The 26,232-nt window shown below is 44.8% G+C and overlaps 1 protein-coding gene and 1 long non-coding RNA gene across 3 annotated transcripts in view; one reads left to right on the forward strand and one right to left on the reverse strand.

The window, feature by feature from the left end:
- The window catches only part of LOC114357231 (mediator of RNA polymerase II transcription subunit 25), a 29,107-nt gene extending 3,469 nt beyond the window's left edge, over positions 1–25,638 (forward strand). Inside the window, exons 4-14 of one of the 2 annotated variants that reach the window (XM_028310752.1) lie at positions 944–1,098; positions 1,550–1,650; positions 2,842–3,013; positions 3,800–3,961; positions 5,055–5,252; positions 6,726–6,869; positions 8,075–8,180; positions 9,271–9,389; positions 11,269–11,505; positions 18,400–18,525; positions 25,260–25,638. In XM_028310752.1, the coding sequence (XP_028166553.1) occupies positions 944–1,098; positions 1,550–1,650; positions 2,842–3,013; positions 3,800–3,961; positions 5,055–5,252; positions 6,726–6,869; positions 8,075–8,180; positions 9,271–9,389; positions 11,269–11,505; positions 18,400–18,525; positions 25,260–25,355 (1,616 nt within the window). In that variant the 3' untranslated portion in view covers positions 25,356–25,638. Of the gene's footprint in view, positions 1–943; positions 1,099–1,549; positions 1,651–2,841; positions 3,014–3,114; positions 3,185–3,799; positions 3,962–5,054; positions 5,253–6,725; positions 6,870–8,074; positions 8,181–9,270; positions 9,390–11,268; positions 11,533–18,399; positions 18,526–25,259 lie in introns of those variants that run through there. The other variant, XM_028310751.1, reaches the window with a different exon arrangement.
- On the reverse strand, positions 21,083–22,382 carry LOC114357232 (uncharacterized). The gene is made up of 2 exons (XR_003656285.1): positions 22,345–22,382; positions 21,083–22,040 (listed from the first exon to the last, which is right to left on the reverse strand). It is a non-coding gene; the product is annotated as an uncharacterized LOC114357232 (long non-coding RNA).
- Positions 25,639–26,232: the final 594 nt, after the last annotated feature.

A 26,232-nucleotide genomic window follows, 5' to 3' on the forward strand; every position in this document is an offset into this window, starting at 1 on the left:
CACAACCCCGAACACAACACTTCGCCGCTAAAGCGCCGCGCGAGCTGCCTGCTTGTTTCGAGAACGGATCTGCGTTGCCCGCCCCGATCCCGCGCCGCTGCCAGCTAAATTCGAGGCTGAGGCCTTACAGTTGCGAGGCGAGTCGTTTACGTTACAGTGCGGATAAGTGTGCGTTGCAATATGGAGTTTCATACAAAGAATACTGACCGCCTTGAGTTGATATGATTACGATCCCTTTCCGGGCGACGTCCTTAATAATATGTACTACGTACAGAAAGTTTTCTTCGAACTGGTTTTCAAAATATGTCTGCCATTGTCATCAACAATATCGTGTAATTTAGCTTGTCTCAGAGTCGAGCACCGATTCGTTTACATACGTCAGTGATCTGCACTGTGCCGATGCGATAGGACAGAGCCCCGATTACGGTAATTTTTAACGTCTCCAATCCAGACGCGCTTCATCTGGTCTCGATAGCGTCCAAGCACATCACAGCAAGAACGACGCTATTCGATATTGTTTGTCGTAACCTACTGACGTTATAACTCACAGCACTAGCAGCGCTATTTTATATCGTAACCGTAATGACAATCCCCAATTATTCGAGCAAGCGACTCGTCTGTTAGCCGAACGCGGCGTACACTTATCAATAGCGGCGTCCAAGCGTATCACAGCACTACAGCGCTATACGTTTTCGCTTGTCGTAACTTAATGACGTATATTTCTCCAGGGGCGCCAGCCACAGTCGAGCAAGCCGCGCGTCTGTTAGCTGAACGCGGCGTACACCTATCGATAGCAGCGTCCAAGCGCATCACAGCACTAACGACGCTATTCTTTATCGTAACCTAATGGCATTAAGCTCGCCTTTTTGTACTTATCATTTTTATGTGTGTGCAATAGTCTAAAAACAAATAAATAAATGACAACCCTCAATTATTTCTTTAGGGGCGCCAGCCACAGTCGAGCAAGCCGCGCGTCTGTTAGCTGAACGCGGCGTACACTTATCGATAGCGGCGTCCAAGCGCATCACAGCACTGACGGCGCTATACGAGTTAGCCGGGGGAGAACTATTAGCGGCGCAACAAAGGAACTATGCTAAGGTAGGCCATTGGGACTACTGTTACTTAATCATATGACAGAACTTTCGCCCGTATTCACAAACGATGCTTGCTTAAGTGAAGCAGCAAATCGAACGCATAGCGTTGAATAGAGCTCTGTGATTGGTTCATGAATCACCCTGTGCGTCCACGCGCACTGTGAGACCTCAGAGTAATGTTTGTGAATACGAGCGTTAGAATTTAATGAACCTTTTTGTAAGATTTCCACGTAGAATTTCGTCCAATGACCCCAAGCCCATCCTTATCGCTCGCGTGTAATTATATTGCTGTCGCGACTGTGCGACGGCCGGCCGCAGTTAGTGTGCGAGCGCGACAGCAACATAATTACGCGCGAGCGTTAAGGATGGATAGCTTGGGGTCATTGGACGAAATTCTACGTGCTCGGCGACCGGGCTTTAGACATATTTGAAATGTTTTATGTGCTTGGGGGCAGGACCCGCGCCACCTAGTCCTGCTTCGCGGATACAGTTTGAAGGAACGACCGCCAAGCCCTGCGCCGCCGCCCGTGCCAGACATACAGGGGGATGTGTACCCGTGAGTAATGATTCATGCAGCTTAGCTTTAATTTTTACAGCTTAACCAAATATTTACAGAGTCCAGCACCGTTTCGTTAACATACGTCAGTGATCGGCACTGTGCCGATGCGATAGGGCTGACTATACAGGGGGATGTGTACCCGTGAGTAATGTTTCATACAGCTTAGCTAATATTTTTTACAGCATAACCAAGTATTTACAGCTTGTCTCAGAGTCGAGCACCGTTTCGTTAACATACGTCAGAGATCGGCACTGTGCCGATGCGATAGGGCTGACTATACAGGGGGATGTGGACCTGTGAGTAATGATTCATACAGCTTAGCTAATATTTTTTACAGCATAACCAAATATTTACAGCTTGTCTCAGAGTCGAGCACCGTTTCGTTAACATACGTCAGAGATCGGCACTGTGCCGATGCGATAGGGCTGACTATACAGGGGGATGTGGACCTGTGAGTAATGATTCATACAGCTTAGCTAATATTTTTTACAGCATAACCAAGTATTTACAGCTTGTCGCAAAGTCAAGCACCGTTTCGTTAACATACGTCAGTGATCGGTACTGTGCCGATGCGATAGGCCTGACTATACAGGGGGATTATTAGGATTGGGTAGTCGGAGGCATCAAATACCTATTACCAACAAAAAAATTAGTCATTGATGCCTCCTTTTGACTGTCTGCATTTGTGAACACTAGCAAGCTATGTAATCATCTGCCGCTGACGACTGCGTTGCAGTGCGGTGCTTCATAGAACATTGTGTTTATTCGTACGCTCGACCGATGTACGCGACCGACGTCAGCGTAGGAGGAAATCAAGCCTAAGGCTTGTTTTTATCTTATTTTTTTATTTATTCAATAATAATTATATTAGGCAAGGCTGGGCCGGAATCCTTGCGGTGCGCCAGGCCAGTCAGACTGCTTGGAAAGGCGTTTTTTCTGTATTTTAATAAACTTATGACCTCCAGTATGGGCAGCAGCGCTCTCTGAAAAACATCAATCTTTTAAACTGCGATCTCCAACCCGCCTGCCAAGCGTGGTGATTATGGCAAAACCCTCCACTATAGTGGAGGAGGCTCATAGTCCAGCAGTGGACTGTAAAGGGCTGTTGATGAATGAATGATGAATGACCTCTACACAGGCAAGGCAGGGCCGGCACTCATTTTAATAAACTTAACATCTCCATAACAGGCAAGGCAGGACCGGCACCCAAGTGGTGCGCCCCCCCGCGCCGCTATTCCCCCGCGGCGCCCCTCGCGCGCCCAACTGGCCCGCGCCCGCGCGCCAGCCCATATACACCAACAACTCGGCGCTACTCACGCAGCTCGCACAGCCGTCCTACCCGCCGCCCCCGCCACAGCAGGTGAGAACTAACCCTCGTGCCGCTCGCACGACAACCGTGTAGCGTCAACAGCAGCCGTGTAGCGCCATCAGCAGTCTTATAGCGCCCGCGCGCCAGCCCATATACACCAACAACTCGGCGCTACTCACGCAGCTCGCACAGCCGTCCTACCCGCCGCCCCCGCCACAGCAGGTAAGTAATTAGTAGCGTAAATAGCGATTTTATAGCGCCATCAACCGCGCTCCTCACGCAGCCACATAGCAGGTGAGTATCTACTAGTAGTCTTGTAGGGCTAATAACAGTTTTGTAGTTCCTTCCTTTTATAGCGCTTATAGCAGCGTATAGCGTCTTGAAACTATTACAGCTGATATACATCAAAAACTCTGCGCACTAGTAGTGCAATGGCAGCCGTGTAGCGGCAATAGCGGTTTTTCTCGCCCAGATATTGTACCCGCAGCTTTCGTTGCAGCAGGTAACTAGCCAATGATTAGCGCAAACGGCAATCGTGTAGCGCAAATGGCAGACGTGTGACACTATCAAGTCACACGATAACAATAAAGCTCGCTCAACCGTTGTACCAGCCGCTGCCGCCATAGCAGGCAAGTAACTAGGGCACCTCTTCGTCTTCGTTATTATGTATATTTCTTTGGCAGGCTCTGTAGCCTAAACTGCTTAGTGAATTTTAGCTACAGAAGCTCGTTCTGACGAGCATAATTCGTTAGTCCCCTAACTTCAGTTTATGCTGTCAGTTTTTTTATCCGATTTCGCCATAAAAAGGGTTGTTTTAATTTTTATTTTCTGCCGCAGGGTGCCATGGGTAGTCGCATGGGCATCCTAAGCCCGGGCCCGTCCACGTCACCGGCGCCGACGCCGCAGCGCAGTTTCGTCTGGAGCGGCGTGCTGGAGTGGATGGAGAAGGGCAAGGCGCCCGGCGACCAGCAGAAGACCACGCGCCATCTGCCGTGCCAGGTCAGTGCTCTTCCCCGTCACGTCCCCGGCTCGGCCCCGTCACGTCCTCGACTCGGCCCCGCCACGTCCCCAGCCCGGCGCCGCAGCGTGTGGAGTGGATGGAGAAGGACAAGGCGCCCGGCGACCAACAGAAGACCACGCGCCATCTGCCGTGCCAGGTCAGTGCTCGTCCCCGGCCCGGGCTCGTTACGTTCCCGGCTCGAGCCCGTTAAGTCCCCGGCTCGGCGCCCCAGGGTGCTGGAGTGGATGGAGAAAGGCAAGGCGCCCGGTGACTAGCAGAAGACTACAATTTCTATGGATTCATACAATAGCTTATGCCGGGTCTCTCGCGACCTGCGACCCTGTTTTGTTTTGTAACATTTACGAAACATCTAATCAAATGTGGGCGTGGCCTGTTTTGTTAACAAAAATGTGTTTGCCGCAATGCGCGCTGATCGGGTAACATCTCCCACGTTCGCCGTGGGTCGGCAGCCTTCGTGAAGCGTCGGTGGAATGCGTCGGTATACTAAACATTTTGACATGTACGTTGTTGACCATAACCGCACGAGCGAATGCTTTATAAATTTTGGAATGCCTAAGGTTCCTTCGGGATGTCTAGACATGCATAAGGATGCCGCGGCAAAATTGGCATAGGTGTGCGAGCGCATATAGGAATGCCTATGGATCTCCTACCGTGCCGGCCCGATAATGTGCGCAGTCCCTTAGCCCTTTACCTACGGGCCCTTGGAAACCAAAGTCGCCTCTCAATACGGGGTATTTTAACCTATAAAATTGTTTGCTCCACTTAACATCAAGATATTTTAAAATTTATGAGACTTACGGTATTGAAATTTGGAATATTATATTCTGCAACTAATGTAGGTTCATAATTACAAGCGCATTTTACACTTAATTTGCAATTTTATTGTTTTTTTTTTTCGTAAACCGTGATTTAGTATTGGCTTTGCCAAAATTACAATAGATGCCACCCGTATTGAGAAGTGACTTTTGACTTGGCAACTATAGGTGCCTCCCGTAGGTAAGAGGTTAGTCTTTTTCGTCCTTATTAATCAATATGCCACGATAAGAATATTTAATTTGAAATTGAATGCAGGTGTCGGCGGGCTCCAAAGAAGTGGAGCCGGAACTGAAGGTGGACACATGGCCCAACAAGCTGCTGATGCAGCTGATGCCCAAGCAGCTGATCAGCAACATCGGCGGCCAGTACCTCAAGGACAGCAAGTCCGTGCTGTTCCACCTGCAGCCGAGCGAGGCGCTGGACGCGCTCACCAAGGTCATGGTCAACGGGTTTGTGAGTATCCACCATCATCTACTTCATCAGATCTTTCAGTCTTCATTGCAGGAACGCGACTTGAGAGAGGGTGCATAAATAAAAGGTGTTAAAGGTGCTTTAGGTCATATAGTTCTGTAGTAAGAGCACACCTTAGAGAAAGTGTATAATACAAGGAATCAGCAACATCATAAGGTCATCTAGTCTCTACAGCAGGAAAACAAGTCTCTTTAATTTACTAGGAGCAAATACAGGATATACTAGTACTACTTAGTAGTCATTTCATCAGGTCATTTAGTCCCAATTACAGGAGTGCGAGCCTCTCTAATTTACCAGAAGCTAATGGAGGATTTGGTCTACTTCCCACGCTGACTAGATAAATTGGGGTGGCGTGATGTCCGCATATTTATCCCTTAGTGTCTCTTAAAACATCCACGTGAAGATTAGGAGTGGTTCTATCCTACTCTGGCAGCACCATGCGGAAAGGGTAGACCATCGTCGTGCCTTTATGAAGCTGACAGCTGACGCCCAAGCAGCTGATCAGCAACATCGGCGGCCAGTACCTCAAGGACAGCAAGTCCGTGCTGTTCCACCTGCAGCCGAGCGAGGCGCTGGACGCGCTCACCAAGGTCATGGTCAACGGGTTTGTGAGTATCCACCATCATCGTCCGGTCACTTAGGCCCAGAACAGACGGTGAAACGCAACTGCAACGAAACTGCAACTTTCTGATGAATGAAACTGAAACTGGAAGTTTCAAACTGGTCGCGTCATGTGTGGTCTCTCAACGGACGCTATGGCAGAAATTTAGATGCAACTCAAAAGTAACTAGCAGTTGCAGTTTCGTTGCAGTTGCGTTTCACCTTAGGGTCTTAGTCTTCATTGCAGGAGTGTGATCCTCTGCAAGCGAGGCGCTGAACGCGCTCACCAAGGTCATGGTCAACGGGTTTGTGAGTATCCACCATCATCTACTTCATCAGATCTTTCAGTCTTCATTGCAGGAGCGCGACTTGAGAGAGGGGTTATAATACAAGGTGTTACAATGATGATCAGGTCATTTAGTCCCAATTGCAGGAGCGCGAACCTCTCTAACTAACCAGAAGCTTTGGATTTGGTCGACATTCCCATAGATTCCCATACATTCCCATAGTACCTATCTTGTTTTCACAAGCGTTATGCATTACTTTCGCATTGGGCATACATTTTTATTCTGTAGTGTTGATAGTTTATCAGAGGTACAGGTGGGCCTAACTCAACCCTTTATGTGAAAAATGAGGGCCCAATACAGTTTTTAACTCGATAATGTATTTCACAAAATCAGATTTCAACTTTCGCAATTCTTTAGGAATGTTCACTAAATCCTAAGCACGTTTTAATGATAAGACCGTCAAAATTATGCCGTATATTTTGTATTTCTTTTTTATTTTTATTTTCTTGCCTTGTTTGGTATACGGTAAAGTGTGTTCTGTCTACTAATCTATGTCATTTCGTTCCAGGCGGGCTGTGTGCACTTTTCGCTGATGTCGTCACCACCGCAGTGCGACATCAAAGTGCTGATCCTGCTATACACGCCCGACAAGAAGGTGTACCTGGGCTTCATCCCCAATAACCAGGCCACGTTCGTGGACAGACTTAGGAAGGTAATATACTATTTACTAGGAGTTTGTCGCGGTGACTTTTTGCAGCGATATACAAACGCTCGTTTGACAGTCGCGAAATTGCATCGCGATTGTATTGTGCTTTTAATAACGCGTGTGTATAAAGGGAGATGTTTTGCAACTGTATCGATGCTATATCGCGACTGAATCGCGATTTTATCACTGCAAAAAGTCGCAATAGAAAGGGCCCTTATACACACATAATAATGTTGCCCAGCTATGCCAAGGCCAGTTGACGATGTCAGCTAAGGATTTAACACGCATCAGTTGACGCCTCTGTTAAGTCCAGTTGCTCGAAGCTAGACTCGTAGCTGCTAAGACAGAGGCGCCAACTGATGGTAGAAAGAGTATAACATTTGCACTCATTACGATGGCGCCACTGTCAAGTAAAGTCATGTCACGTCATTGGCGCCAAATAGTGAACACAAATACGGTAACCCTAATTGCACACGGTGTTACTTTGCATCCTTGCCATATTCACAGAGATAAAAGTGGGGATCAATATCTATTATCCCAACTAATATTATAAATGCGAAAGTAACTCTGTCTGTCTGTCTGTCTGTCTGTCTGTTACGCTTTCCCGCTTAAACCTCGCAACCGATTTTGATGAAATTTGGCATAGAGATAGTTTGAGTCCCGGGAAAGAACATAGGATAGTTTTTATCCCGGTTTTTGAAACAGGGACGCGCGCGATAAAGTTTTTCTGTGACAGACAAAATTCCACGCGGGCGGAAAGCTTTTTAGATAAACAAGAGACTCCCATAAAGAAAAGCACACTAAGTTTTTGGTAAATTTACTTTTGCAGTAAGTCTCCATCGCCATCGCCAACAAGTGATGTGCATGCGTTATGATAATAAGTGGTGTTTAACAGATTGTCGATAAAATAAAATATTCTTAAAAAACAAAATTTTAGGGCATAATTTTTTTACTGTTTTGTATTCAGTGCCAGTAATATGTTACGAGGGGCATGGGAATGGAATGGATCGGTAAATTATATTATTATTGTTGATGTTGAAATTGGAACGTTTTAATCGGGGCTATGGAATAATATTGTGGAAAGTATAAAAATGGGGTTTTGTAAAGTTACCTCTGTAAATATGGCAAGAATGCAAAGTAGCACCCTGTATAAAACTTGTTTCGTCGTGTTCAAAATCAGTGAAATATGATCATAATGTGTATTTGTCCAGGTAATACAGCAGCAGAAGATAACACAGATCATAAACAAACAGCTACCTGCGGCTGCGAGTGGGTCAGGAGGCATGCCTTCGAACATGCCCACCTCTACGATGGCCGGTGAGTTTAATACCTTTTAATTTTTCAGCCTTTTATTAACTGAATTTTCAAAATATCATGAATACTTTCTTATTTCCACGAAGACCGATCCTGCGCCGCTCGCATCGATCCTCGTTTGGAGGAGGCCTTTGTCCAACAGTGGACGTCTTGCGGCTGAAAGAAACGAACGAACGAATTTTTTATTAATTTTCTCCCCTACCTGTATTTCTGTATTCAGATTTCACTAACACTTTTGTCCACAAGGTGGACCAAAGACCTCATAAAGGTAGTAGGGAATCGCTGGATGTAGGCCGCTACCAACCGGGCGATGTGGAAATCATTGGGGGAGGCCTATGTTCAGCAGTGGACGCCCTTTAGCTGAAATGATGACGATGATGGTCCTGCGCTTCCCTCATTTAAGTGCTTCGCTAGATCATCGTTCCACCGATATTGCGTCTTCCAGTTTGTGGTCTCTACTTAAGACATTTCACTTTTCTTTCTCATTCTAACCATTACCTAGTACGAGCTGTATATGCCCCGCCCACAGTCACTTAAGTTGGGCAAGTTTGCAGGCTATGTCATTAACTTTGTCCTGTGGATCTTCTATTTCTGATTGACACAAGATGATGCAAGGACCTTTTTGCTGTTGCAACGTTGCTTAGGTGATTTTGCAGATGCCCTATTTCTGACTAAATGTATTTTTGACTGATTCTGTAATGTTGACTCTGACCATATTATAATTATGACTAATTCTGTAACATTTACTGTGTATTTATTTTAATGTGGCAGGCAAATAAACGTTTTTATTCTATTCGTGACAGACATAGCCCGTAGAATCGCTAAAATAAAGTGGCAGTGGGCGGGGCACATAGCTCGAAGAGCTGATGGCCGCTGGGGCAGGAAAGTTCTTGAGTGGCGACCACGAGCCGGAAGACGTAGCGCGGGCAGGCCTCCCACTAAGTGGACCGACGATCTGGTGAAGGTCGCGGGAGGTGCCTGGATGCGAGCGGCGCAGGATCGGTCTTTGTGGAAATCCTTGGGGGAGGCCTTTGTCCAGCAGTGGACGTCTTTTGGCTGAAACGAACGAATTCTATTCCATTCTCTTGTACAGGTGCGATGCCCGGCGGCGGTATGCCGGCCGGCTCCATGGCGGGCGGCAGCATGGCGCCGCTGCAGCAGCTGCCGGCGCAGGGCATGAGCACGCAGCATCAGCACCCGCAGCACCAGCAGGTAACACGAAGTCTGATGTAACACACGAGGTCTGATGTAACACACGAGGCCGCAGGTATAACGGCTCCATGGCGGGCGGCAGCATGGCGCCGCTGCAGCAGCTGCCGGCGCAGGGCATGAGCACGCAGCATCAGCACCCGCAGCACCAGCAGGTAACACGAAGTCTGATGTAACACACGAGGTCTGATGTAACACACGAGGCCGCAGGTATAACGGCTCCATGGCGGGCGGCAGCATGGCGCCGCTGCAGCAGCTGCCGGCGCAGGGCATGAGCACGCAGCATCAGCACCCGCAGCACCAGCAGGTAACACGAAGTCTGATGTAACACACGAGGTCTGATGTAACACACGAGGCCGCAGGTATAACGGCTCCATGGCGGGCGGCAGCATGGCGCCGCTGCAGCAGCTGCCGGCGCAGGGCATGAGCACGCAGCATCAGCACCCGCAGCACCAGCAGGTAACACGAAGTCTGATGTAACACACGAGGTCTGATGTAACACACGAGGCCGCAGGTATAACGGCTCCATGGCGGGCGGCAGCATGGCGCCGCTGCAGCAGCTGCCGGCGCAGGGCATGAGCACGCAGCATCAGCACCCGCAGCACCAGCAGGTAACACGAAGTCTGATGTAACACACGAGGTCTGATGTAACACACGAGGCCGCAGGTATAACGGCTCCATGGCGGGCGGCAGCATGGCGCCGCTGCAGCAGCTGCCGGCGCAGGGCATGAGCACGCAGCATCAGCACCCGCAGCACCAGCAGGTAACACGAAGTCTGATGTAACACACGAGGTCTGATGTAACACACGAGGCCGCAGGTATAACGGCTCCATGGCGGGCGGCAGCATGGCGCCGCTGCAGCAGCTGCCGGCGCAGGGCATGAGCACGCAGCATCAGCACCCGCAGCACCAGCAGGTAACACGAAGTCTGATGTAACACACGAGGTCTGATGTAACACACGAGGCCGCAGGTATAACGGCTCCATGGCGGGCGGCAGCATGGCGCCGCTGCAGCAGCTGCCGGCGCAGGGCATGAGCACGCAGCATCAGCACCCGCAGCACCAGCAGGTAACGCGCGAAATCGTGGGTAACACACGAAGTCTGATGTAACACACAAGGCCGCAGGTAAAACATGAGTCCGGAGGTAATGTACAAGGCTATAGGTAACGCGCGAAGTCGCAGATATTAACGGGGCTGTATGTAACACGCAAAGTCGTCGGTAACACACGGAAGTTGTAGGTGACACAATGTTGCGGGTAACACGTGGAGTCGTAGGTAACTTATAAAACTGCAAATAATGCGTAAAGTCGTAGGTGACACACAAAGCTGCACGTAACACGCGAAGTCGTAGGTAACTCACAAGACTGTAGGTAACTGTGGTTGCTGCAGGTAACGCCCGAAGTCGTTAGTAATACAAAGCTGCAGGTAACCGCATTTAATTGCTAACGAAGCTGCAGAAAATTCGCGAAATCCTAGGTAAAAAACGAGGCAGTAGATGCGTACGAGGCTGCTGTTAAAGCCCAAAATTTAGGTTCTGCACATGACATGTGTAACATCGCATTGGGAAGTACTGCCACTCAAGAATTCACGATGGCGAGTGAGCTTTACATGTGTGGTGGCTCGCTACTGTTCGTTTCTCAAAAGTTTCGATAGACATTACACTATCGTTATGTGCATGGACACGTACACACACAAGTAAAGCTCACTCGCCTTCGTGATTTGCAAGAACTATATCCGAAGGTAACGCATGTGCCACTAATATTTTGTTGGAATTTTCTTAAATGACCTTTAGCGACTTAGATCTTTTCTACGCACTGCTGAGGCACTGCCTCATTTTCACATCCAACCCGATCGCATACCTTCAAACTATTTAACCTCCTCAGGGCATGATGATAGGAGGAGGAATGGGCGGCCAAGTGCAACAAGTTGCCGGCAAGGGCCCGAGGCCGGTGGCCCAGTTGGACGGGCTGGACGCGGCTCGCCAGCAGAACCTGGAGAAGATACAGCACCTCCAGCAGAGCTTGGAGGCGGCGCACCAGCAGCAGTTCAAGTCGCAGATGGACATCATGCAGCACCTGCACGCGGCCCAGCAGCAGGAGCAGCACTACAAGCAGCTGGAGGTGAGCTGGTGAAGCATTCATCATCATCATCATCATTTCAGCGATAGGACGTCCACTGCTGAACATAGGCCTCCCCCAATGCTTTCCACGTTGATCGATTGGTAGCGGCCTGCGTCCAGCGCTTCCCTGCTACCTTTACGATGTCGTCGATGAAACATTGTTACGTCATTATCACCAGGTCATTGCGCCTTCAAATTAGAAGCGTGAGAAAGCTGAAGACGCCCATAGTCTCCTCTCCACTCCAGGAGGAAAACTCTCTATCCACTTGATGTTCGCATATTTCTCCCCAAGTCGCTTCTTACGACATCTACTAAAGTTCGGTCGCCGAGCAGATAGAATTTCGTCCAATGACCCCAAGCTACCCATCCTTATCGCTCGCGCGTAATTATATTGCTGTCGCGACTGTGCGACGGGCGACCGCAGTGAGCGTGCGGGCATGACAGCAATATAATTACTCGGTCGGGTAGCTTGGGGTCATTGTTGGACGAAATTCTATCTGCTCGGCGACCGGACTTTACGTGTGGGTATGGTCCAAATCCAGATGGACATAGNCTAGGTCCACTCTCTACCCACTTGATGTTCGCATATTTCTCCCCAAGTTGCGTCTTACGACATCTACTAAAGTCCGGTCGCTGAGCAGATAGAATTTCGTCCAATGACCCCAAGCTACCCATCCTTATCGCTCGCGTTTAATTATATTGCTGTCGCGACTGTGCGACAGGCGGCCGCAGTGAGTCTGCGAGCATGACAGCAATATAATTACTCGGTCGGGTAGCTTGGGGTCATTGGACGAAATTCTATCTGCTCGGCGACCGTACTTTACGTGTGGGTATGGTCCAAATCCAGATGGACATAGTCTACTCCTATTGCTGATGGTCTCACCAGCCATGAAGATCTCATTAGATCATCATCAGATCATTCAGTCTCCAATTAGACCTGCACTCGCCACTCCCAAGGCTGTGTATGCAGCTGGAGGTGACCCAGCACCTCCAGCAGAGCTTGGAGGCGGCGCACCAGCAGCAGTTCAAGTCGCAGATGGACATCATGCAGCACCTGCACGCGGCCCAGCAGCAGGAGCAGCACTACAAGCAGCTGGAGGTGAGCTGGTGAAACATTCTTCATCATCATCATAATTTCAGCCATAGGACGTCCACTGCTGAACATAGGCCTCCCCCAATTCTTTCCACGTTGATCGATTGGTAGCGGCCTGCGTCCAGCGCTTCCCTGCTACCTTTACGATGTCGTCGATGAAACATTGTTACGTCATTATCACCAGGTCGTTGCGCCTTCGAATTAGAAGCGCGATAAAGCTGAAGACGCCCATAGTTTCCTCTCCACTCCAGGAGGAAAACTCTCTATCCACTTGATGTTCGCATATTTCTTCCCAAGTTGCGTCTTACGACATCTCCTAAAGTTCGGTCGCCGAGCAGATAGAATTTCGTCCAATGACCCCAAGCTACCCATCCTTATCGCTCGCGTTTAATTATATTGCTGTCGCGACTTTGCGACGGGCGACCGCAGTAAGTGTGCGAGCATGACAGCAATTATAATTATTCGGTCGTGTAGCTTGGGGTCATTGGACGAAATTCGATCTGCTCGGCGACCGAACTTTACGTGTGGGTATGGTCCAAATCCAGATGGATATAGTCTACTCCTGTTGCTGATGGTCTCACCAGCCATGAAGATCTCATTAGATCATCATCAGATCATTCAGTCTCCACTACATTAGGCCTCCACTAGCCACTCCCAAGGCTGTGTATGCAGCTGGAGGTGACCCAGCACCTTCAGCAGAGCTTGGAGGCGGCTCACCAGCAGCAGTTCAAGTCGCAGATGGACATCATGCAGCACCTGCACGCGGCCCAGCAGCAGGAGCAGCACTACAAGCAGCTGGAGGTGAGCTGGTGAAACATTCATCATCATCATCATCATAATTTCAGCCATAGGACGTCTACTGCTGAACATAGGCCTCCCCCAATGCTTTCCACGTTGATCGATTGGTAGCGGCCTGCGTCCAGCGCTTCCCTGCTGCCTTTACGATGTCGTCGATGAAACATTGTTACGTCATTATCACCAGGTCGTTGCGCCTTCAAATTAGAAGCGCGAGAAAGCTGAAGTCGCCCATAGTCTCCACTGCAGCAGGACAGCTCTCTATAGATCGTTTCATCCACGAAGACGCGCCCCACCATTTTTCCGCTAATGTTCGAGTGTTATCGGTACACGCTAAATTACACATGAGTTCACACGCACACTACAATAATGACGCTCGGATTGCTCGGATCATACTCCCCGCACCCCGCGCTTCCCTCGACCAAAAATTGGTGGGGCGCGTCTTCGTGGATGAAACGATCTATACCCACTTGATGTTCACATATCTTTCCCCAAGTTGCTTCTTACGACATCCGTGGTAAGTGTGGGAATGGTCCATTCCAGACGGACATAGTCTACTCCTGTTGCCGATAGTTTCGCCAGCCATGAAGACCTCATTAGATGATCATCAGATCATTCAGTCTCCAATTAGACCTGCACTCGCCACTCCCAAGGCTGTGTATGCAGCTGGAGGTGACCCAGCACCTCCAGCAGAGCTTGGAGGCGGCGCACCAGCAGCAGTTCAAGTCGCAGATGGACATCATGCAGCACCTGCACGCGGCCCAGCAGCAGGAGCAGCACTACAAGCAGCTGGAGGTGAGCTGGTGACGTATTGTTACGTCATTATCACCAGGTCGTTGCGCCATCGAATTAGAAGCGCGAGAAAGCTAAAGACGCCCATAGTCTCTGCAAGAGGTCCACTCTCTACCCACTTGATGTTCGCATATTTCTTCCCAAGTTGCGTCTTACGACATCTCCTAAAGTTCAGTCGCCGGGCAGATAGAATTTCGTCCAATGACCCCAAGCTACCCATCCTTGTCGCTCGCGTTTAATTATATTGCTGTCGCGACTCTGCGACGGGCGACTGCAGTGAGTGTGCGAACACGACAGCTTACTCGCGAGCGATAAGGACGGGTAGCTTGGGGTCATTGAACGAAATTCTATCTGCTCCGCGACCGGACTTTACGTGTGGGTATGGTCCAAATCCAGATGGACATAGTCTTCTCCTGTTGTTGATGGTCTCACCAGCCTTGAAGATCTTATCCGATCATCATCAGATCATTCAGTCTCCAATTAGGCCTCCACTCGCCACTCCCAAGGCTGTGTATGCAGCTGGAGGTGATCCAGCACCTCCAGCAGAGCTTGGAGGCGGCGCACCAGCAGCAGTTCAAGTCGCAGATGGACATCATGCAGCACCTGCACGCGGCCCAGCAGCAGGAGCAGCACTACAAGCAGCTGGAGGTGAGCTGGTAGAATATTGTTACATCACTATCACCAGGTCGTTAAGGGCGCCTTCAAATTCGAAGCGCGAGAAAGCTGAAGACGCCCATAGTCTCTGCAGGAGGCCCACTCTCTACCCACTTGATGTTCGCATATTTCTCCCCAAGTCTCTTCTTACGACATCTACTAAAGTCCGGTCGCTGAGCAGATAGAATTTCGTCCAATGACCCCAAGCTACCCATCCTTATCGCTCGCGCGTAATTATATTGCTGTCGCGATTGTGCGACTGGCGCCCGCAGTGAGTGTGCGAGCACGACAGCTTACTCGCGAGCGTTAGCACAGCTTGGGGTCATTGAACGAAATTCTATCTGCTCGGCGACCGGACTTTACTTGTAGGTATGGTCCAAATCCAGATGGACATAGTCTACTCCTGTTGCTGATGGTCTCGCCAGCCATGAAGATCTTATCCGATCATCATCAGATAATTCAGTCTCCAATTAGGCCTCCACTCGCCACTCCCAAGGCTGTGTATGCAGCTGGAGGTGATCCAGCACCTCCAGCAGAGCTTGGAGGCGGCGCACCAGCAGCAGTTCAAGTCGCAGATGGACATCATGCAGCACCTGCACGCGGCCCAGCAGCAGGAGCAGCACTACAAGCAGCTGGAGGTGAGCTGGTGAAACATTCATCATCATCATCATCATTTCAGCCACAGGACGTCCACTGCTGAACATAGGCCTCCCCCAATGCTTTCCACGTTGCTCGATTGGTCGCTACCAATCGATCAATGTGGAAAGCATTGGGGGAGGCCTGCGTCCAGCGCTTCCCTGCTACCTTTACGATGTCGTCGATGAAACATTGTTACGTCATTATCACCAGGTCGTTGCGCCTTCAAATTCGAAGTACGAGAAAGCTGAAGACGCCCAGTTTCCTCTCCACTCCAGGAGGAAAACTCTCTATCCACTTGATGTTCGCATATTTCTCCCCAAGTCGCTTCTTACGACATCTACTAAAGTTCGGTCGCCGAGCAGATAGAATTTCGTCCAATGACCCCAAGCTACCCATCCTTATCGCTCGCGCGTAATTATATTGCTGTCGCGACTGTGCGACGGGCGACCGAAGTAAGTGTGCGAGCATGACAGCAATTATAATTATTCGGTCGTGTAGCTTGGGGTCATTGGACGAAATTCGATCTGCTCGGCGACCGGACTTTACGTGTGGGTATGGTCCAAATCCAGATGGACATAGTCTACTCCTGTTGCTGATGGTCTCACCAGCCATGAAGATCTCATTAGATCATCATCAGATCATTCAGTCTCCAATTAGGCCTCCACTCGCCACTCCCAAGGCTGTGTATGCAGCTGGAGGTGATCCAGCACCTCCAGCAGAGCTTGGAGGCGGCGCACCAGCAGCAGTTCAAGTCGCAGATGGACATCATGCAGCACCTGCACGCGGCCCAGCAGCAGGAGCAGCACTACAAGCAGCTGGAGGTGAGCTGGTGACGTATTGTTACGTCATTATCACCAGGTCGTTAGGCGCCATCGAATTAGAAGCGCGAGAAAACTGAAGACGCCCACAGTCTCCACTGCAGCACGACAACTCTCTATAGATCGTTTCATCCACGAAGACGCGCCCCACCATTCTTCCGCTTATGATTGAGTGTTATCGGTACACGCTAAATTATCCATGCACACGCACACTACAATAATGACGCTCGGATTGCTCGGAACAAACTCCCCGTACTCCGCGCTTCCATCGACCAAAAATTGGTGGGGCGCGTCTTCGTGGATGACACGATCTATACCCACTACATGTTCGCATATTTCTCTCCAAGTTGCTTCTTACGACATCCGTGGTAAGTGTGGGAATGGTCCAAATCCAGATGGATATAGTCTACTCCTGTTGCCGATGGTTTCGCCAGCCATAAAGATCTTATTCGACCATCATCAGTACTCTCCCAATGCTTGTCATACATACTAAAGCTGTCTGTCTGTCTCTGACTATTGAAAGGTTTTTTTTTATTTTTAATTGTGTTTTTCTCTTAATTATCTTCTCATGTTATGTTTATAACCGCCAGAATCACTTGTTCTGTTCTTAACCCTGCCACTGCGCATTTACGCGAAAGGGTTATCTTGGCTGTTCTATCGCGTACCCAGCTCCCACTTAATGCAACAGGCGCCCTGAGCCTTTGAAGATTCTTCTTTCTTTCTTTTCAGCCAAATGGACGTCCACTGCTGGACAAAGGCCTCCCCCAAGGTTTTCCGCAATGAACGGTCCTGCGCTGCCCGCATCCAGGATCTTCCCGCGACCTTTACCAGATCGTCGGTCCACCTAGTAGGAGGCCTGCCCACGCTACGTCTTCCAGCCCGTGGTCGCCACTCGAGATCTTTCCTGCCCCAACGGCCATCGTCTCCACGAGCTATGTGCCCCGCCCACTGCCACTTGATTTTAGCAATTCTGCGAGCTATGTCGGTTACTTTGGTTCTCCTGCGGATCTCCTCATTTCTGATTCGATCACGCAGGGAAACTCCGAGCATAGCCCGCTCCATCGCCCTTTGGGTGACCTTGAGCCTTCTTATGAGGCCCATAGTAAGCGACCACGTCTCAGAGCCTTTGAAGATGAAGATTAAATGACATTGGGAACTTTTTGCCCCACTTTTCGAAAAGTAGCGGACACAAACGAAACCTATCACAGACGATACATACTAATATCCAATGAATTTCCGTGCATTTTTTTTTCTCTCTTATATGGGAATATTGAGAAAATGAAGTTTTAGTATTTTATTTTATTTTACATTTAGGTAACATTTTTGACGACCTCCGTGGCGGAGAGGCGCACACACCGGTTTTCAAGGTGTGCCGGGCCAATCCTGAGGTCCCGGGCTCGATTTCCGGCCGGGACAATATAGAAAACGATCTTTTCACATTGTCTCTGGTTTGGGTGTGTTGTGGTTCGTCGTTCCCGATTTCCATAACACAAATGCGTTAGCTACTTATTTTGGGTTGTAGTAATATATGAGATGTTGTCTAATATTAATTTAAGTATTTATAATATTTTATTTATTTATATCATTTTATTTATATTTTTTATTTATTTATATTATTTTATTTACTTTTATTGGTTACTCTGCAATGCCAAACAACATAACTGACACGCGTCCGTCCTCCGTAAGCGCCACCGCGCGACTGATTAAGATTGTCCAAGCCGTCATGGCCGTTTTTTTCACATTTTTTCAACATAGTAACTAAATAAGACGCAATAACAAAAGTTTGAAAAGTTGTCGACCTAGAAAATACAAAGTCCTATCTATTAGTATATATTTTAAGTGTAAAATGTTAAAAATGAATATATGAGAGTAAAACAAAAAAGCCGTCGACGTACTTCTTTGGGATTTTTTTTTATCGGACAAACTATGCAATATCGTGTTTTGGAAAAGTTGTCGCCCTAGTTAAAGACATTAACTTACTCGTACAATTTTTTGTTTGCTAAAATATCTTTTCATTTAGAAGCTATCTGCAAACAAAATCAGTCAAATATCAACAATTTGGGAAATCATGGCCTTAAATCTCATTCTAACTTACCGTTTGCAGGAGCAACGTAAGCATCAACTGCAGCAGCAGCTACAGCAGCAGTTACGCGGCGGCGCACAGCACCAGCCGCGCCTGCTGCGGCCCATGCTGCCCTCCAACCCCGGCCTCAGGCACCTGCTGCAGCAGGTAACCAATAGCTAGCCAGGACCTAGGGCCCAGAGGACCTAGGTGCAAAGATCTAAAGACAAGGGCCCAGGTTCTAGAGGGCATTAGTCCCGACTAACCAGGACTCAAGGAAGAGTCCGGGTGACGACACCTTACAACTCTTCAACCAGTTTACTGGACTGTTCACAACTTTTATTGCCAATGGTTCGCAACTTCTGTACCAGTAAGTGTACCAGGAACACACACCTACGTATACACAAGTTGCGTACTCTAATTACAGCTGAAGCAGTCTGCTACACCATGCTGCCCTCCTTCCCTGGTTTCAGGCACCTCAGGTAACCAACTAGAATACAGGATTAAGGGACCAGAACATAGGATCCAGAACTTAGGTACCAGGATATAGTTTCAAGAAACCTGGACCAGGACCTAAGAGTAATGCCCGTTTTCACCATCAATCTTTAATTTTTACGTGATCCCTATGGTGACAAATAACAGGAATTTTGTTTACATAAGGGTCACTTAAAAATTGTGTAAACGGGCATAAGACTTAATTTCTAGGGTAAAGACTCAGGACACAGAAAGAAGACCAGAAATTGGGACTCAAGGAGTAGTCCAGGTGACAAGAATGACTCATTTCAAACAGTATACAGGCACAATTCACAACTCTCGTTGCTATTACAACTTATGTGTACGAGTAGATATGGGTAAGTATTGAAGCATAAGCAGTCTGCTCTGACATATGCTGCACTCCAACTCCAGGTAGTCAATAACCAGCCAGGATCCACGGATCAGTACCTAGCCATGTAAATTATATGCACTTTCACACACATCCTTTATTTTCCTCATACAAAGTCTTAAACTTCCATCAGTGCACTGCAATGTATCTACGCATCTAGTCAATAACTGCAAGTCACTCACATTTTTTCTATCTGGCTTTCTCTTTTTTTCACCAGCCAACATTATTTTATAGCTGCAAGTTTATTAACAAACCCATTTATTTTGATTAACATGTTTAAGTGATTTAAAAAAAATCTTCATTTAATGTGTTGGTTTTTATTTATTGTGAAGTAAACTATGTTCAAACAGAATTTAAAAAATTGTACTTAACATTACAAGTTTTTTTTTTGTACAATCAGCAATATACAGGGTGTTAGGTAAATGGGTATATGAGCCGACACTAGCCTAGCTACCACTAGCATTATATTTTTTATTTTCATACAAAATAAATTTTATAAAATCCGATTTGATTTTGTATGCAAAATAAAATATTTAAAATGAAGATATCAATTTTCTGACTCACACCATACCATTTAAATGACCATGTTAACATGGGCTAGTGTCGGCTCATATACCCATTTACCTAACACCCTGTATATAATTAAAATTTAATTAAATTCTGCATAAATTAGTTTATGAGCATCGAAAAAACAAAAGATATACATACCTAATTATAAAACGCGTAATTTGAACAAACGAAAAATAATTGACGAATATAAATGACAAGTAACAAACTAACTAAATTACGCAGTTTTCCAAGCGCCCAATGGTTCAAAATCAATGTCTTTTGTTACGTCGATGTTATAGGTACTCTTTATCTTTATGTTTTAACCTAATCTGTTTCTTAACATGCTTTGCCCACAGCTCCTTAACACGCTCACAGCTTAAATCACACCGAGAAATTTATTTAAAACCCGGCTTCGAAACGCCAATCAAAATCGAAAAAAGTAACTAGCTGTTGGAAATCGTTTCTAACTATTGAAAAAGTTAAAAATAATAATGATTGGCGCTCGTGAAACAGGGTAACAGACCGTGTTCCGATGAAGCATACGATGAACGAGTCATGGTGTTATACATTTACCTCTAAAAGGCTCATACATCGAAAAGTAGCATTTATAACTCGCTCTTTCACAGCCTTGTGCTTTTCCTTACCTACCTACTCGAGCTATTTAGATATAGGAAGCCTGCGTCAATGGACTTACGGCTTGGACGAATAAACCACTGGACACGAAACCTACAAGATTTCTAAGGAAACACGATCAACCACTTTTTGCGGGGGGAGAGGTTTGACAATTGTCAAATAATGACATTTAGTGCTGGGAAAAGATCGTAAATTTTTATCGATAGTTATGTAAATGAATGAATGAATGAACCTAACGAGATAAATGAATTATGGATTGATTTAATATTGAAAGTTTCTTTAATTGAAAGACTATAATTAATTATTGTATCGTGTTTATTATAATGCCATTGGTAAATCATAGGTACAAATAATATTACAAATTATTCATATAGGTAGGTAACTAGGTGAAATATTTTTTGGCTGTGTTATCATTATCAAATTCGTAAAGCAATAAACAAGTAATATTCTGTTACGATCGACTGCTAACTAGCTTTTGGTCTCAACAAATGTTATAATCTGTCTCACGTCACGGACAAAAGTTTCATCAATAGCCTATTTCTATACATTTCATGAAACACAATTTGATAACATTATGACAATGTATTGCTTTGTAGCGCTTGCAGTACGGATGCACTATCTGAGAATATTTAATTCTTATCTAATGTTGTTGATATTCTTATGTTTAGGTCATTCGAGAAGACCTCCTAGTACTTATTTCAGTTTTGAAGACGTCGGTATATCCTAACTTCATTGATTCCAGAGCAATTTCGCGTTTCCGCTGTAAGCTGGATATTATCTTTGGTCGAAGATGTGTACACAGGGTACCTATCCTGTTGATGAGGGGTATTTCTTTTAGGGTTTTGTGCAGAATCGCGGAATATCCTGTCTCCTTGTTTTGCTTTCATAGATCGTTTCCTTTAAGTCTTAGAGTGGGTGCTTGTGCTTCCTCCTGAATAATGAGGTCTAAATGTCTGAGATTCAGAAAGAAGTCAAGTGATGCCGATAGAGTGGTTCTCATACAACCCATGGCCGCTATGTTTGCTAGGCACTATGCATGTTGTCGATATGACTTGCCCAGTTCAATTTATTGTCAAGGGAGATGCTCAGATATTTCACCTGTGTTGGTTTTGTTTTGAAAAGTTCAGTGGCCTAATTCACGTATCTTGACAGTCAAGATCTCTCTGATGTTCAGAAGTCGTCCCATTGAAAAACAGTTGATGACAGGATGGACCAAATCAAGTTCCAACCACCCCGGTATTTCACTAAACGTGAGGGGATGACACAGATCTAAAAGGTTCCACCTCGGTATTGCATACCGAAAATAAAACCTGTTAATGAAATAAAAAATAATAATTGTAGTCATTTGGCGTATTTTTGTGATGACATTATTAATATTTAGATGCAATGAAAAGTTTAAATTGTATGTTCCATCTGTGTGGATCTCATCATCTTTTGTTTCATGTGACTAAAATAAAGCCAAAAAATCAATCAACATCAAAAATATTTTATTCAAATTTGACCAGTATTTTGATGTACAACATATTTCAAAAAAGGTGTAATTATTACTTACATTTACTGGTGTGCTTGTTTTGTATGTTCCATCTATGTCTATCTCATAATCTTTTGTTTCATGTGACTAAAATTATCAAAACAAAAAAATCTATCAAAATCTAAAATTAATTTGAATAATTTCAGTTTCAGTTTGTTTGGTATATCGATAAACTTATCGACATTTTTCAAGCCCTTTACGTCATAAAAAATGAGATGTGAATGAATGAATGAAACCTATAATACAACCAAATTAAATATGCTACATGTTTTAAGCATTTACATGTACAATGAGTACTTTTTAAAATGACGTAATCATATTTTGTTTACATATCAAATTTTATTTATTTTACGAAAAAATAGCTACTATAATAGATTTAAAATTTACTTACGCGTGATAAGAAACATTTCTTGTGTGACAGGAATAATTTTTGCAATAAAGTACGGCGCATTTACCCATTTTTCGTGATATTTTTACTCTTCGAGAGCTGGCGTCATACTGACAAAGTGACAACCTGACAACATTTACCATGGCTAATTTAGCCATGGTAAGTGCTAGCGGGGTAAAGACGAAAACGTCACTCGTTACGCGTCCAGTGGTTTATTCGTCCAAGACTTACGGAATTTCGTAAACATGTTTTAACATGAAAATTTAAATCTATGCCGTTTATTTAGTAAATTTTAGTAACTCGTTTTACACAAATTATATATGCTTGCTTGCGGTACGATCCACTCGTTATTTCACAACTACTAATTTCCAATGGCGCGGTCTATCAATCCTTTATCTATGAACCATAGATAAAGGATAGTCTATGGTCCACCGCTTCACCGGTTCACGGTCTCAGCTGCGCTCGTGGTTCTAGCAACAACAACAACAGCAGCAGCAGCAACGCGGCCCGCGCCCGCACATGTAGCCATAGACTGAGGCGCAGTAGCATAGACAAGCGGCGCACGCGCAAGTAATGCTCACCTCTGTACTAACCACGCTTTGGTGTTACGTTTGATTTTGATTGCTTTAATGCTGAGAGGCCATAAGATAAGATATTTATTTATTAGCTTAAAACAAAGTTTTCTGCACATAGCCTTTTAAAAAGCGATTTTACACGTCCTAGTATCACTTTAACCCTGGCACTACTTCGGGACAATAAATGGACCAGTTCACATTGATAAAAAAAAGCAGCGCAGCAGGGCTAAAGTGCGCGCCACGATAAAATCTTATCGATTGTAGATGATAAACCACCAAAAATCGATATAATATCGCGATATTCAATTTTATTGTTGCACGCATTATAGCTCTGCATCTGAATTAAAACTTTAGAATGTTGAAAGTAAATTGATATCAAACGTGACACCAATACACTTCATGAGTATCATGTAAGAACATCAAAAAAGGCCATTCTTCTTAGGCCCAGTTGTTTGATTCATAGTTAAAATAACTAATAGTCAAATTTGACACATGTCAAATGACAAGTGGTTAAATATCAGAAAAAAATGTTTTTGAACAATGGTTAGCTTTACTTTTAGTACATTTTTAACTATTAGTTTACATTTTGTTAATGTTTAACCATTAGTCACAAAATTTAACAATTTGTTATTTTAACTATGAATCAAAAAACTGGGCCTTAGTTGCTATGCTTTATTTTAACCCTTTTGTTGTACCCTCGCTACCACTTGCCCGTAGGTACAATATTTTTTACCTATGAAGCCAATTTTGATGTTTCTTAAATAATGTTTATTTTTTTAATTTTTTTATAGAAAAGCAGTCCACACTACGAGCTAATGAAATTAAAAGTACAATAGCTAAGTCAATTAAATCGAGCTCTAATTAAAGGGGTTGGTTTACTTTATCGCTTAAATGCATTGTCTATAGCTCACGGTGTGGTCTGTAGGTATAGTCTCATCTGTCTATCTCTGTCGCTCTTTGCTGTGTTTAGCTATGAGTGAAAGGGATGGACAGATGTTATACTGATGCTACTTTTTTAACTAAAGGTGTTATGCTTATTTCCCTAACAGCACTCATGTGAATGACCTTTATTTATTCATTTGTTTCCACTAATAAGTTTTGTTTAAGTTCATTCATCCATTCATTACTGCACAGTCTACCGCCAAATCACATAGTTAGAAATTAAGACTTATAATTAATGTTTAAGAAAATATCTTAGCGAATAGCAAATTAAGAAAATTATCTCCCAAAATAAACTCATTCGTTAATAAGGGAACTTTTAAATATGAAGATATTCAGGGTGGAAACGATAAGTGATCTCACTCGATTATTTCGAAACTATTCCAGATATCGAAAAACTGGTTACTGATCCTGAAAGTGCTTCACGAGCTCTTTCAAATGGTATCAATAACAGGTTATAGAATAAACGGGATCTATCCGAAAATCCAATGTTTCCAGCTTCCATACTAAATGAATGCCAACCACTCAATATTAGAAGTGTATTTTTTTTTTAACTTAAAATAAACTTTAAAAAAATTCTCTAACTCGTAAATTGCATTCTTATTTAAAATAATTTATGGAAAATATTAGTTTTAGGCTTTATTTGCTATAATATTATCAAGAGATGAGTGCCATATCTGTGTTAGTACTAAAAGTATGGAATATGGAAACATTGATTTTTTAGATAGATCCAGTTTATTCTGGAACTTAATATTAATACTATTGGAGAGAGCTCGTGAAGCACTTTTAGGACCAGTTTTACGATATCTTTTGTAGTTTTTAATATTATTAGGAACCAAATGTATGGAAGCCGGAAACATTGAATTTTCGGATAGATCCAGTTTATTCTTTAACTTATTATTGATACCGTTTGATAGAGCTCATGAAGCACTTTCAGGATCAGTAACTAGTTTTTTGATATCTTGTATAGTTTAGAAATAATCGAGTGAGATCTCTTATCGTTTCCACCCTGTATGTAGGTACTATCCGTTCGCGATAAGTTTGCCGCTGGCGATATGACGTCACTCGAAGAAAAGGGTCTATAACTTTAGCAAACTATGTTAAAAATATTTTTTATTTATTAATATTGATAAAAATTGTGTATTTGCTTAAAATAAAACACTCAATTGCCTTTAATCACTAATTATTTGCGTTTAATCGCGGTTGGAGGAGGGGACGCGCATTCCACGGACCGGCAAACTTGGCGCGAACGGGTAGTAGCCATTATGTTCGATCAAGTTCGCGCATAGTGTATCTGCGCCATAAAGTGTCAAACAATAGAGACGATGTCAACTGTTATACCTACAACTTTAAAAGAAAATACAACAATCTTATTCCATGTATTCTAACCCGTATTTCTGTTAGCAACCCCAACAATACCGTCCGGGCGGCGCGGCCGCGCGTCCCACAACCCAAACCCAGCAATTCGACGATGTGCCCAGCTACAACGACTTCCTCTAACAGTTACAACCGGACTTCTTCTCCTCGCTGTGTGACTTGCCTAGCGATGAGCGGTTCATGGACTAAAGTGACGTTTAACGCCACTGAAGTGTATTATATGGCAATGTAAATAGGTAGGTAGGGATGGCGAATCGAATGTTGCACCTTATGCTGCTTGTGCAGTCCGCGTCAAATGGTTCACAACGCCCAAAGTGGCCAAAAAGTTAACAACACAACCTTATTTTAATAGACTATTTGACACCATTCCCCAATAATTCGAAATCACAACTTTTTTTAAAAGACACTTCATTCTGGTCTTAAAAACTTAATTAATTTTAAATTATCTGTAAATAAAGATTTTTGATTGCATTGGTTTGGTTGCGTTTTGACAGTTTTAAAAAGTACTTCAATTGATTGATGGTGTCAACCAGGGTTCGAGGATATATATCAAGGGATATATATCAAGATATATATACAGGGTGTTAGGTAAATGGGTATATGAGCCGACACTAGCCCATGTTAACATGGTCATATAAATGGTATGGTGAAGTCAGAAAATTTATACCTTCATTTTAATTATTTTATTTTTCATACAAATCGGATTTATTAAAATTTATTTTGTATGAAAATTAAAAAAAATAAAATGATGATATCAAATTTCTGACTTCACCATACCATTTATATGCCCATGTTAACATGGGCTAGTGTCGGCTCATATACCCATTTACCTAACNCATATAAATGGTATGGTGAAGTCAGAAAATTTATACCTTCATTTTAATTATTTTATTTTTCATACAAATCGGATTTATTAAAATTTATTTTGTATGAAAATTAAAAAAAATAAAATGATGATATCAAATTTCTGACTTCACCATACCATTTATATGCCCATGTT

The sequence above is a fragment of the Ostrinia furnacalis genome, unplaced genomic scaffold (genome assembly GCF_004193835.3).
Source record: "Ostrinia furnacalis isolate ACB-3 unplaced genomic scaffold, ASM419383v2 OfSCF3085, whole genome shotgun sequence".
NCBI lineage: Eukaryota > Metazoa > Arthropoda > Insecta > Lepidoptera > Crambidae > Ostrinia > Ostrinia furnacalis.